This window comes from Poecilia latipinna, unplaced genomic scaffold, assembly GCF_001443285.1.
Source record: "Poecilia latipinna isolate Pla-1442-1.1 unplaced genomic scaffold, P_latipinna-1.0 Scaffold1832, whole genome shotgun sequence".
Classification (NCBI taxonomy): domain Eukaryota; kingdom Metazoa; phylum Chordata; class Actinopteri; order Cyprinodontiformes; family Poeciliidae; genus Poecilia; species Poecilia latipinna.
Genome location: NW_015114448.1, coordinates 72,135 through 84,634, shown reverse-complemented (window position 1 = coordinate 84,634; position 12,500 = coordinate 72,135). Strand labels below are relative to the sequence as shown.

The window sequence follows — 12,500 nt, the reverse complement described above, 5'->3', positions numbered from 1 at the left end:
ACAGATACAGAAAATGGCTGTTTTGAAGGCTCCACAAATTTTAGCTACATTTAAGATTGTAAAAATTATATTTAATTTAAGCAAGTTAAGTATAATTTTGTTTTTTTCAAATCTGGTGTTAATTTAGCTATTTTTACATCTCACAGTATACAGTAAGCTTCATAATTGTTGTAATGTATTTAAGTCAAGTTATTACACAGTGCAGCAAGACAGTGTTTGACTCCTCATAGAATTGATCTGTTTTTGCTTTTCATCAAACTTCAATCTTTCTGATCAACAAACAAATTTAAATGTCAGTCAAAGATGAACTAATAAACACAAAATAAAGGAAAACAAAACCCTGTCCAAACTAATGTGGACCTTTCTGAAAAAGTAATTGCACCTAAAACTTCTTTTTGTCTTGGCGGAACTATCCTATGCATGCCACTTTCACCCAGTGTCATTGGAGCCTGCCACAGCAATGCAGAGGAGATGCAATGCCTAGAAGGCACCTATTTTTCTTCACCTCAAAATAACTGCCACTTCCTTTCACCGTGTATGTGGTCCAAATGGCACAGTGCACCCATATATCAAAATGTGCGGCTCGATCCTGTTAAGGGTGCTGATACTTCTCTTGGCATTTCAAGTAACCATGGTGACGTAATTCATGAAAAAACGAGTCAAAAACAAATCAAAACAAACACAGTCTAACTGAAAAGAAAAAAAAAATCTGAATTCTGTCTGGTTTTTTTTAGATGAGATTTAGTTTGATGAGATTTAGAGATGCCCCTAAATCTCATCAAACTGAGATTTAGGGGCATCTCATCTTAGTTTGATGCCCATAACTGAGAGACATAATTGACTTTCAATAAAAGACCAACACACCAAACGGGTTTTGAGTGTCAGGCGTGTCTGGTTTACATTCAAAGTCTATGTGGAAGTGCGTGTTGCGGCGTGTCATGAGCATGTAGCGCTGCATCATTTGGCCCATTTGGAGCGTCTGACATTCCTCATAAACTTTGAATGTAAACTAAATGCGCTTGATGCTAAAAACCTTTTTGGTGTGAATGCACCAAAAGTGCACACGTGTTCATTTTGAAGCATCAGACAAGTCTTTCACACACGTGAACACACCATTAGAGCTATGAAGATGCCATCTTGGTGGAACACTTACTGAAGGTCAGAGCTATGACGGCGCCATCTTAGCAGAAAACTAACAGCGGGCATAATGGCAGAAGACCAAAGTAAATTCAATATAACCCATAAAACTTGATGCCCCTAAACTAAGAGACACAATGGACTTTCAATATAAGACCAACACATACCCTACAAAATGAGAGCCTTAATATTTTAAACAGCAGTTAATTACTATCTTGGGCTTCATAAGACTCATACTGACCCTTTGTATGTGACGACACATTCTCCAGAACTCCTGCCACTCCACCATGATGAACATCAAAACAACCCTAACTCCTTTAAAGCCAGTCTAAAACCAGACACCTAATATTGCTTTTATTTAGTTGATTTCACTTTAAAAATGGTGATAGGGTGCTACACGAATGGCTGCACAAACAAGGATGCAAACCATACTTGTCATTTTATTTTATAGCTTTTAATGAGGAAAGATAAGGCGGTGATGGATAGCAGCCATTAATCATAATGACTCGCAACTGTCAATAATAATGACTGGCAGCCCTCAGCGTAATCACGGAGTTGCAGTGAACACGTTTTATAAGGTAAAAAGACTAACATTCATAGATTTATAAGTATATGAGACATATCAAATATCTCATTATGGAAAAGCTATGCGTCTAACCATTAATGACCATAGAAACAGTGCCGCACCGTCATGAAACCTAACACAGGGTTTCCCCCACTGTGTTATAGGCCTGGCGGCCGCCATGCTTTCTTGTTTATGTTTTTAGGAAACTTTTAAAAATTTACGTGCTCGCATCCACCTGAATAATATGTAGTTGCGACCCTGACTGCAGGAATTGTCATGATCCATGTTTCTGTGTATTTATATTAAGGTTTTTTTGTGTTCAGTTTCTGTCCTGTGAGTCTCTGTTGTTTCTGCGTCTTCCCCGTTGATTGATCCCAGCTGTGTCTCGTTGCTGTGATTACCCTCCCAGTGTATTTAGTCCCACTTGTTGTCTTTGTCTCTTGTCGGGTCCTTGCCGTGTCGTATGTCGAATGTCATTTGTCTGCCTGCTATCACAGTCATACTGTAAAGTCCTGTGTTGGTTTAGCTCTCTTATTCAGTCCTCGGTTTTTCAGTTGCTACCGGTAATTAGCTGTGCGCTAACTCTCTGCCATGCCGCCTGTTTCTGGACTGTTGTTGAGCTTTCTTCATTAAATCCATCATCATCTTCATCACAACCTGGGTCTCCGCGTTAATCCTCACCACCTCACAATCACAGGAATAACTTGTAGTCGCGCTTTCAGAGGTGCGTTGAGCGAGCAACACACCTCTGAAAGCAATTTGTTGCAATTTGTCTATAAATGTAAATATGATTTATATTTGTAGGCAAAGATTTTTGAGCGGCTTTTCCATCTCTGAAAAGCAGACATCGGCTCTGTCTGCGCTGATGAAGTTTATGCATGTGGTCCCAGTGGGTCAGAGCGTTAGTGGTTAACGAACCAGCGCTAACCTCATGCAGGTTCAGCCCGGTGAGGAGATTTCACGCTCACTTCATAGTCCGCGCTTCATGCTGGTTTTATATTATTTTCTAATTATTTTTATATTATTTTTCCGGTTACACAATGCATCAAACTGCATCAAATGCTTTGTCCATTTAGTCAGACAGAGTTAATGTGCGCGGCCGCGTGGAGATCTGAGAAAGTCGTACCATAAACTCAAGCAACAGTTTCTGTGGCCCTTATTAAAAACTCAACAGACACGAAATGGACCAGCTTCTAAAGTCACATTTGCGGCATTTAATTAAATCTCCTGTTTGTCGCTTATCTCTGCACAGTGCAGTGGATTTAACTCATCATGCAGGGCCTGTCCAAGAATGTATAAGGCCTGGAGCAGAATTTGACTTGGGGGGGCCCCTTTTGTTGCTAAAAACATCAGCACCTCTAACAGCTTCGTAGATTTAGTTAAATCTAGGACAGGGGGAGTAGTGTAACTGGCCAACCTAAAAAGCAATAAGTTATAATTGCAGTTGACTAATTTGCATTTGTGAACAAACAGAGCTCAAAATCAAAGATTAAATCCATAGCATCAGATCGTTGCTATAACAAAACAAAATTAATATTGTTCTTTGAACTTTTACAAAGTAAACTTGCAAGATCTTTAAAATCTTACATTTAAATGTTAAACAATTTAAAAAATTTTTACTGTATGTATGCTGAAACCACTGAATCAAATTTAGCAGCATTGATCGTCTCAATAAATAAATGTTATACTTATGTATCTGTGGTCTGTGTTAAAATATTAGCATTTATGGGGCCCTGACGGCCTGGGGGGCCTCATGGAGCCGCTGACTTAATTTGGATTAAACAAAGTGCAAATAATTGATGTTCATTTTAATTGTATTTTTTGATTTGTTGTTTTAAGACTAGCTGTGGGTTTAAATATCGTTTCACTGGTGATGTCTCCCAGTAACATAATTACCCAGTAATATTTTCACTTTTCCTGTCTTCTTAGCATCTTTTAATACAAACACGGTGGACCTCCTCGGCGCCCCGACCACCGGGCTTAGCAAGTTTTCTGGGGAAAACCCTGCTAACATTTATGGAAAAAACTGGTTAGCATCTCGTCTTTCGTACATTTTTAAGGGTCCTCCTGTGTAAGGAGAACTACGGTTTATGACAGTGATATAAATCACAAAGTGTGAATTCCGGCAAAGTCAGCAATTTGAGGGAGGAGGTAGGGTTCGGTTTCTAAACTAGCTATTTACAACTTTTGTAAATACCACAACCTATGAGCCTCACCCAGGTGTGTTACCTTCACAGATAAATGAGCTCAAACAACTGGAAGCCATGAATAAACTGGCAAAAACAACTTTGGAAAACAATTTAAGTCGCTATGTTCAATACTACAGTCTCTAACTTCCAATGTCCATCACAGCACCTAGAATAATTAAGAGACATGGTTGCAAAAGGGCAATAACCCAACCACTGTTACACATAGGATTTGTGTGGAATTTTAAAACCAAAGCTAACTGAAATTTTCAAAATTAAAGCCTCGTTGTTCCTTACCTACTCCCTACATATTAAGCTGAGAAATGCAGAAACTTGCCAGGTTTAAAAAAAGAAACCTTGATGAACATCCAAATTGAAGATGCAGCTAAATGTAAATAAATGTAAAAAGAAAACCTAAAAAAACTACTACCAATTTAAGACTGTTATGAGGTAAAACTGAAACAACTGAAGTCAAGACTTCTTCCAACCTGGCAGAAAAACCAGTTTTAACTATGAAATTAACTAAAAAACCATCACTGCGTTCGCACAGTTAAAGTCAAAATAAGTCTGACTGAGACCCAACAGGATACTTGGTCTGTTTATGAGTACACAAGACCAGTTGTCAAATCGGGTGTGGAGCGGGGGAGGGAACAGGGCACTAAAAGCATTGCCGGGGCTGCCAGGCTGTGCACCGCACCCTTTTACCAAACACAGGACACACCACTCTGTTTACTTCTCACAATTGAGCGCATACAGAAAAAAAAATCTCTGTGCAGCATGGTAGACAGGTCACAGACTGGCGGCTCTGAAACCACTGAATCAGCCAGATAAAATGGGTCCCTCCTCCGCAGTCACTGTTTGCTCTGTCAAAAGGGTCTCAATGGTGTTCCCCTGCCTCACGCCCAGCTCAGGCTAACTGGAAAGCGTTGTTTTATTTCTCCTGGATTCACAAGCGACATCTCAAACAGGTCGACCCGTGTTCTCATCTGATCTTTTCTAGTCGGTTATTTTTCTGAAGTTTTCCTGTGTCTGCAGTTGTTCGTTTTTCATCACCTCTCTTCCCTGACAGTCCATCGGATGGAGATAATAGTGCTTACGGGGGCGGGACTTCACATGGAACAATGTCTTTCATCAGAAACATTAAATAAATAGAGGGCGTCTTGGCAGAAAGAAAAAGAAAATTGAGCGTGGCGAAGATGAATTTAACCCTCTCCCCTTCACAATTTTTCCTCTCTCTCTTTTAGTCCCATCAGCTGACAGCGGCTCCTGTGCGCTCCCAGCATGAAGGCACATTAACCCCTCCTCTACCCCACTGCTCCACCCCACCCTAAACCCAATAGACCAAATAAGAGGTTAACAAGAAGTGGCACGAGGGAGAGAAAAATACACTCTCTGACAAATGAGAGAGAGTGGCAGTGGCAGGCCCCTTTCTTGTCGAGTTTCAAATATAAAGTTAAAGATCTTTGAAAAACAAAAATTTGATGTCTTTAAAATAAAAGGGGGCACAAAGCAACAACAGGGGGTTATTGTCTGGCAGCCACAGGGGAGTCGCTGCATAATGCCCCATTCTGTCTTTTGATGGCTGCTGGAAAAAGTGGGCAAAAAAAAGAAGAAGAAAAAAAAAGCAAGCGAGCTGGCGCGTGGGGAAGAGAAAGAAAAGAGAATCTCTTAAGGCAGCATTCATTTCCTGTGATCAGACATAATATGGTTAAAAAGTAGACTTTCTTTTCTTCCTCTTTTTCTTCTCATGCTGCATTCAACTGATCAATTGCATCCCCCCTCCTCGTTCCCTCCTTTTGCTGCACATCAGATGTGAGTTTGATGACAGGCCTTATCTGAGGCCGAAGAGCGCTGCTGTCATGTTGATTTATGGGAGCATCACACCACAACTTGTCCAAACTGAAGCCCGCAGTTCATTAATTAGGGAGCTAGAACTTTGAAGTTTGTTGGTAGGGGAGGGGAAGACGCTTTTCAACAGCGTGTGCATCGAGTAGCGCGAGAGGCTAGGCTTAATTTTTCCGTCATCCCCCCAACACGCCTGTTTTTACTCTCCAAATACCAAATTCAATGGGGACAGGAGTGTAAAAAAAATTTCCAGTTTGGCTTTGAACTTCTTCTGACCAAGGACTAATAATTTACTTTGTCCAAAGGGACGTTCGTATCCGCCCGTCGTTAACAAATATTAAGCCGTTTGGCTTTGAGCAAGCCCCGTCGCAAGACGGAGGGGTTATTGGCATAGGGGGCGGAGGAGAGAATTCAAGAAAAAAAAGAAGCTGGGAGCGCTCTTTGCGCTGATATCTCACAATTACATGCCTTTTCTCCCTCTGCATTTCCATGTTAATTACCAAGAAAAACTTCTCTGATTTATATGCGCCCTGTTATTTTTCTTTTCCTTTTAGCCTTTCATTGTGTCCTACACACAGTTCACGGGAGTGGTTGTCTTTTTTGTTTCAGAGGACACGTGTACTGGACAAAAGGGTCAGTCTTCTTTTATTGTCTGTCATCAGCTTTAGCATCTTAGTTAATAAAATATTTAACAGGTGTGTGTATTAAGGGGTAGTCATTTTGGTCTAGTTTCTTGTGCAAATATTTTGAAATAAGAAACTGTAGCTTCCAAATAACTTTTCAGCAAAATACAGAAACTTGTTTTATGTCAATAATTCCTTAATATTGATAAAAAAGTGGTAGTTCCACTGGCAGATTATTTCACTTATGACATGGCAAAAATGTCCTGTTATAAGTGCAATAAAATGCCAGTGGAACTACCACTATTTAAAATCAATATAAAGGAATTATTGACTTAAAACAAGTGTCTGTATTTTGCTGAAAATACTGTCTGCAAGACAGTAAATAAGTTACTTTAAATACACTAAAATCTGCACTAATAACTAGACTAAAAATAAAATAGATTTTTGTGTTTTTGTTACTAACCCCTCAAAAGTTTGAATGACATTCTTAAGGAGTGGAACCAGTGACCTCAGAAAAATCTTCCCCAAATTAAGGAGAAAAATGACTAGACTGTGATACAAAATTCAGATTAAACTTAACTCCTTAATTACAGGTACCTCTTCATAGAAAATCTACGGCATATCATTAAGAGGAAGATAAGAGACACCAAAGCAACCTGCACTTCCTTAACATGATTGATGCACTATTCCATGCAACAGGCAGCCTGGCCAAATCCTGAGTGCATATTCTGTGCAGGTGTGTTAACATACATAACTGTTTTAAAGGGTTGCTTTTTTACGACAATAACAAACATGCAGCAATTGTTGCTACCTGATTGTCGAGGAAGAGTGAATGCTGCAAATTGACTCAATGCAATGTGCTGTGTTTCTTAGATAGAAACTTTTGATTAAATATCTAACTGAGCATACTGTCATGTTTGAGATCAATTAGAATGTGTGTGTGCGATTGAATTGAACATATTTTTTCTAAAGTGCTTTGTGAAGAGAGTTGTTGAAATTTGGCGATATGTAAATAAACTGAATTGAACTAAATTTTGGGCTTTTCCAACAAAATTTACAGGAACAAGCCAGTGAAATATATCACTGTAGTTAACAAATCTACATATCTACATAGCTTTCCTTTTTTGAATTGAGTCATTTGAAATTGGTGAACTTGTACAATAAATTTTTGACTCTACCAAAAGACTCCCCCAATCCCCTAAAAAAACTATTGACAACTGTGAAATATTCCATATTTCACACGGAGACAATTTCACAACTAGAGGCACCGTATTCTTAGCACAGTATCAGTTTGTTAGCATTTACCCAGCAATTCTGACATGCTAATTAGAAGCATGAGTGCACTTGATTCCCTCCCTCTCTCCTTCCTCGTCAGTCTGCGCTCTAAACCACAGTCTGAAAGACTGATGGAGTTCAGGAGAACACACACATGCCTTCCATGCTCTCTCCATCTGGCCAGTCGTTTTGGAAATGGCAGGCGGTCAGAGTGATGTCAGCCTTACCTCTTTGCTCTGCTTGCTGCCTGCATGTTGCTGCTGCTGGAGGAGCTGGAGGTGGAGCTGTTCCTGCTGCTTTTTGTAAAACTCTTGAAGTTGCTGCTGCAGAGGAAACGAGAAGAATGAAGGAGTCAATGTTTTGCTCGCTTTGACGGGGGGGGGAATCGAAGTTATTGCGGTTAACTAAACAAAATAACAAAAAGCTGACACTGAGAAAACATTTTAGTTAACTGAAGCAAACAAAAACTTTAATGGGGGAAAACTATAACTACCTGGATCTATGTCATGCGTTTATAAAACTAAAACATATTGAAATTAGAGCTATGACAATCTTTGTTTTTTGACTCTATATCAGCTTTTTAAACTGATGTGAGTTTAATTTATTTTTTTCCCCACACAAGCAGTTTACGCCAGCAAATTACGGCACACCATAATCCTCCTAACGCCGAAAGTTGTGACAAAACACCAGTCAGTAGGTTGTTCAACAATAATTGAATATATTTTTGAAAGTGGTACTTTCTGTTGCATATTCATTACCCAATCGATGTGTACATAATCACAACTCAGTACACTTTGACCTTTTTGAATTCTGCACCTAAAAATTAAACTAAGTATGAAAAAAACTAAAACTACAACTACAATATGTCCTATTATTATTATTAATGAATGCCTAGAGGATTAGAAATACCACCTGAATCTTTTAGGTGTTTAATTCTACTGCATGTTTGTCTTTTTTTTAAGCAGAAAAAAATCTAAACTAAATTAAACAATATTTACTTAACAAAAGCTAGCAAACACTGAAAATAATTAAAACTAACTCAATCAGTCAAACAAAAAATCACAACAAAATAAAGCTAAACTATGATGAAAAACCCAAAACTATGGTATCTGAAAGAAGTAAGTCAGCGACAGCGTGGCACATTTTACCTGCTGCAGCATGAGGGCCTGCTGCTGCTGGAGGAGGACCTGGAGCTGCTGAGGGCTCAGGACTTGCTGCTGAAGAATCTGCTGCATTTGCTGTGGAGTTATCACTTGAGGTGTCATCATAGCCACTGACACTGGAACCTGCACAGACAAGTCACAGTGAGGAAAAAAAATGAGCAAAGGCCAACTTACATTGTCTAAGGACACTAAATATTGATTTACCAAATCCGGCCCACCACAGCTATTTCTGTGGCCCTCCAAACCTCTGAGAACTTCAAGATAACAGTGTGCTTAAATATAATTTAATAAATTAAATCAGTTTTTATTGATATGGCCAAATGGCATCAATGTGAAAAGATGTCAAATAGTATTTAATCTTAAGGGTATAAATCGAATGCAGAGAAAGATACAATATTTTAATTGTCAGTTCAGCCTGTCATGAAAAGCAATTAAACAATTAATTGCACAATTTTCATTTTGATGATTAATATTTTTTGAAGGGCAATTTTGTTTACAGAGAGTTCATAATGGATTTTATTGATGATTTCGGTTGTGTGTGTGTTTTTTTATTTCTGTTTCATTTATTGTTTTTGGTTGTTTGGTGTTTTATTTTGGATATTTAAAATGTTGTCCATTTCTAGTACTAAGTGTTCTGTACAAAATTACGGTTCAGTAGTGATATATTTGGTTTAATAACTTGCGTTATTAAACCAAATATATCACTCAAATCAGCAAATCAACAGAATTGTCCTATTATAATAATAGGATAATGATAATTATATTGTTCAGCAAAATTTAAGATTGTGATAGGTAGTTTTATCAAAACGTTCTGCGACAACCGCTTCTTTGAAATTGAGTTTGCCATCTCTGGTCTAGAGGGATCCTTTGACTAAATCATGAGTCACATCCATTCCCTATCTTCACAAGTCAATCATTAAAAACAGAAATGTACTATGCATAGTCAAAAATACAGTCAACAACTAACAGAACTTCAGAAAAAACAGGTTAAAAGACAAAAAACAAGCAGGGATATGCAGTTTCAATGATTACATGATCTGAAATCCCATCTTCAGACTTTTCTTCCTCACTTCCACTCATTCGATAAGATCCGTTTTTGCTGCAATACCCTCTGAGCTGCCCAACATATTAAATAGTAAAGGGACTGAAGTCCCTTTACTATTTAAATGTTCTTTTTGTCACAGTCACTCCATTGAAACTCCCAAATGCACACAGATTCATACACTCGTATACAAATCTGTGAGAGAACCCCTTTGTGGGGGGAACCCAACACTTTCCTAATGCAAAACAACGTCTCTTCCCATTGACTAAACACGGTGGCAGCAGCATCATGTTATGGGAATGCACTTGAGGTTGAGTTATGAACAGATGTGGACTCTATTAATAAGCCAGGCAACTCATGAATGCAGCTGGGTGCACTGCTGAATACCACTGAATTAAAATACAGATCAAAATAACAGTATAGATTAGATTATTATGTCTGTATTAAACAACATGTTTTATTCTATTACTTTTTAAATTAAAAGTGATCTCGCCACAATATCTCAAAACTGTGTGTGTTTTTAGCATTTTGTGAGTGCCCACTGAGACTGCATCCAAAACTCCCGTGGTTCACTCGCTGCACCCACTCGCCGTGTCAAGTCCGACTATCTCATTAGAGACGCTGTCAGCGGCGATGTGCTGTTTTAAAGACGCAGATAGCCCAAAGGAGGAGCAAGAAAGGGAGGAGGAGGAGGAACCGCGGCGACAAAAAACTCTAGAAGGCCTCTAATTCTTACAGGAAAGGTGTAAGTGCATGACTCCTCCAAACAAGTGATTTGTTGTGACATTGAGAGAGCGTCCACAGTTGTCAGAGAGCCTTAATTGCTCCGATGACACGAGGCAGTCGGAGTGTGTCGGGGAACGCCGCCACTCGCCTCTGTGATGTGAAACGCCATTAAAATCCCCTTACCTTAACATTGAGATGACAAACAGTGAGGCACTGCGCTGGATGTTGTGTCTATTGTGCTTTTTTTTGCGCAAAGACAGCGACAAGGAATACACAAGCACATCTCTGCTCCTGTCAACAGTCCATGCTGATGCTGAGGCCCCATCGTCACAGAGGAAGCCACATTTCAGAGCCGTCTCAGAGCTAATGACAGCCCTTTGAATTTTTCATGTGTTTCTGAATGTAATTTAGCTGTTTAAGATTTTTTTTTTTTTTGGACATCCGTATAAGCTTAATTATTATTTTTAGCATAGCATTTAACAAAAACAAAGCCGTGCCATAGTCAGCAGAAGAAAGGGGCTGTGGTATGAAATAAAGAAGAAGCAGCTTTGATGCTCTCCGCTAAGTCCGTTGAGCGGTGCCAGACTATGGCGGACGACGGGGCCAGGGCCCCACCCAGGACCATTTCTCATTTCCAGCATCAAGGCGCAGGGAACAAAATGCCCCCCGTGTTACGTCTTAATATGCAGTTCATCTTGTCTTGTTATTTGCGTAGCCCCATCCTCCCCATTTCCTAATTTCACAGTCATTATCCACTGAAGTCCTTTTTTTCCCGAGCATCACTAATTTTGATGAACATTTTGAAGGTCAACGGAGCAGCCCCTGTCTTGCTGAGATGCGAGTTCAATATGTCCTATTATTATTATTAATGGATGCATAGAGGATTAGAAATACCACCTGAATTTTTTAGGTGTTTAATTCTACTGCATGTTTGTCTTTTTTTTAAGCAGGAAAAAATTTCACATATTTGATGTGTATTTGCTTTATGATTTTGATGATGGCATTTAACAAAATGTAATGTTTACTGCTCGTTTCATAATTGATAACTGCATAATGTTATGACTTAAAGCAATTTGAACTGCCTGAAATGTGCTATAAAAATAAAAATTACCAAAAAAATATACATATGTAACCAACTGCAGCTGGTGGCTCATTTAAACAGCCTGGCATGCCAATTTTTTACCAAAACAAATGTATTTATTTTTTTAATAACTGATAATAGTTCATTGAAAAACATTAAAAATTACCTGGGAAGGTCTGGGTTTGTGGCTAATAAACCATCATACAAAACCATGCCTGATTTGGTTTATCATATCCTTAATGAAATGCACTGGAATTGAATTGAAATATGTCAAAAGTTAGCCAAACTACTAAAGTAACTTAAAAAGAATCTGTTCCTTTAGTCTTTAATTTTTCAAATTTGGTAAACAAACCAAACTTCCACAACAGGGTCTGTCAATCAGTCCTTTCTCACAGCAGATGGAAAAGGAATAGTGGCAGGATTTTCAGAACTTTGCAGATATAAATAAGATTGGTAACATGTAAGTATCGTCTGATTGTGCAAAATCAGGAAAATTGGTGCACTCCCACATTTGTTTTCTTGTAACTCCACAACAATGCATAGCTCAATAAAAGAAAATGGTAATTAAACTCAAAGGTAACAGCGGCTTTACAATCCTAGGCGATGTCTTTCTACTGCAGTCCGTCCTTCAGCGTAACAGTGTGAATTCATGGTTTCACACTTTATTTTTGTCAGGCTCACAGTAACTACAGCCAGAGCAGCTTCCTCTCTATGCAGAGGCTATTACAGACCCCCATTTTATTACCCATTACTACTAAGGTCATTAGCACCAAGAGGGATTGTGTGCTTCTTAACCTATTGATCAATGTAACTACTATCATTTAATCCTGTGCTAAAGGAGTGAAAATCTCTCTGAA

The 12,500-nt window shown here is 38.8% G+C and overlaps 1 protein-coding gene across 1 annotated transcript in view; it reads right to left on the bottom strand.

Annotated features, from left to right (window-relative positions):
• LOC106934603 (forkhead box protein P1-B-like) overlaps positions 1-12,500 on the bottom strand; it is a 63,375-nt gene that overhangs the window by 15,384 nt on the left and 35,491 nt on the right. Inside the window, exons 3-4 of the mRNA XM_015014599.1 lie at positions 8,780-8,917; positions 7,859-7,954 (exon numbers count right to left, since the gene is read on the bottom strand). Coding sequence (XP_014870085.1) covers positions 7,859-7,954; positions 8,780-8,917 — 234 coding nt within the window. The remainder of the gene's footprint in view (positions 1-7,858; positions 7,955-8,779; positions 8,918-12,500) is intronic.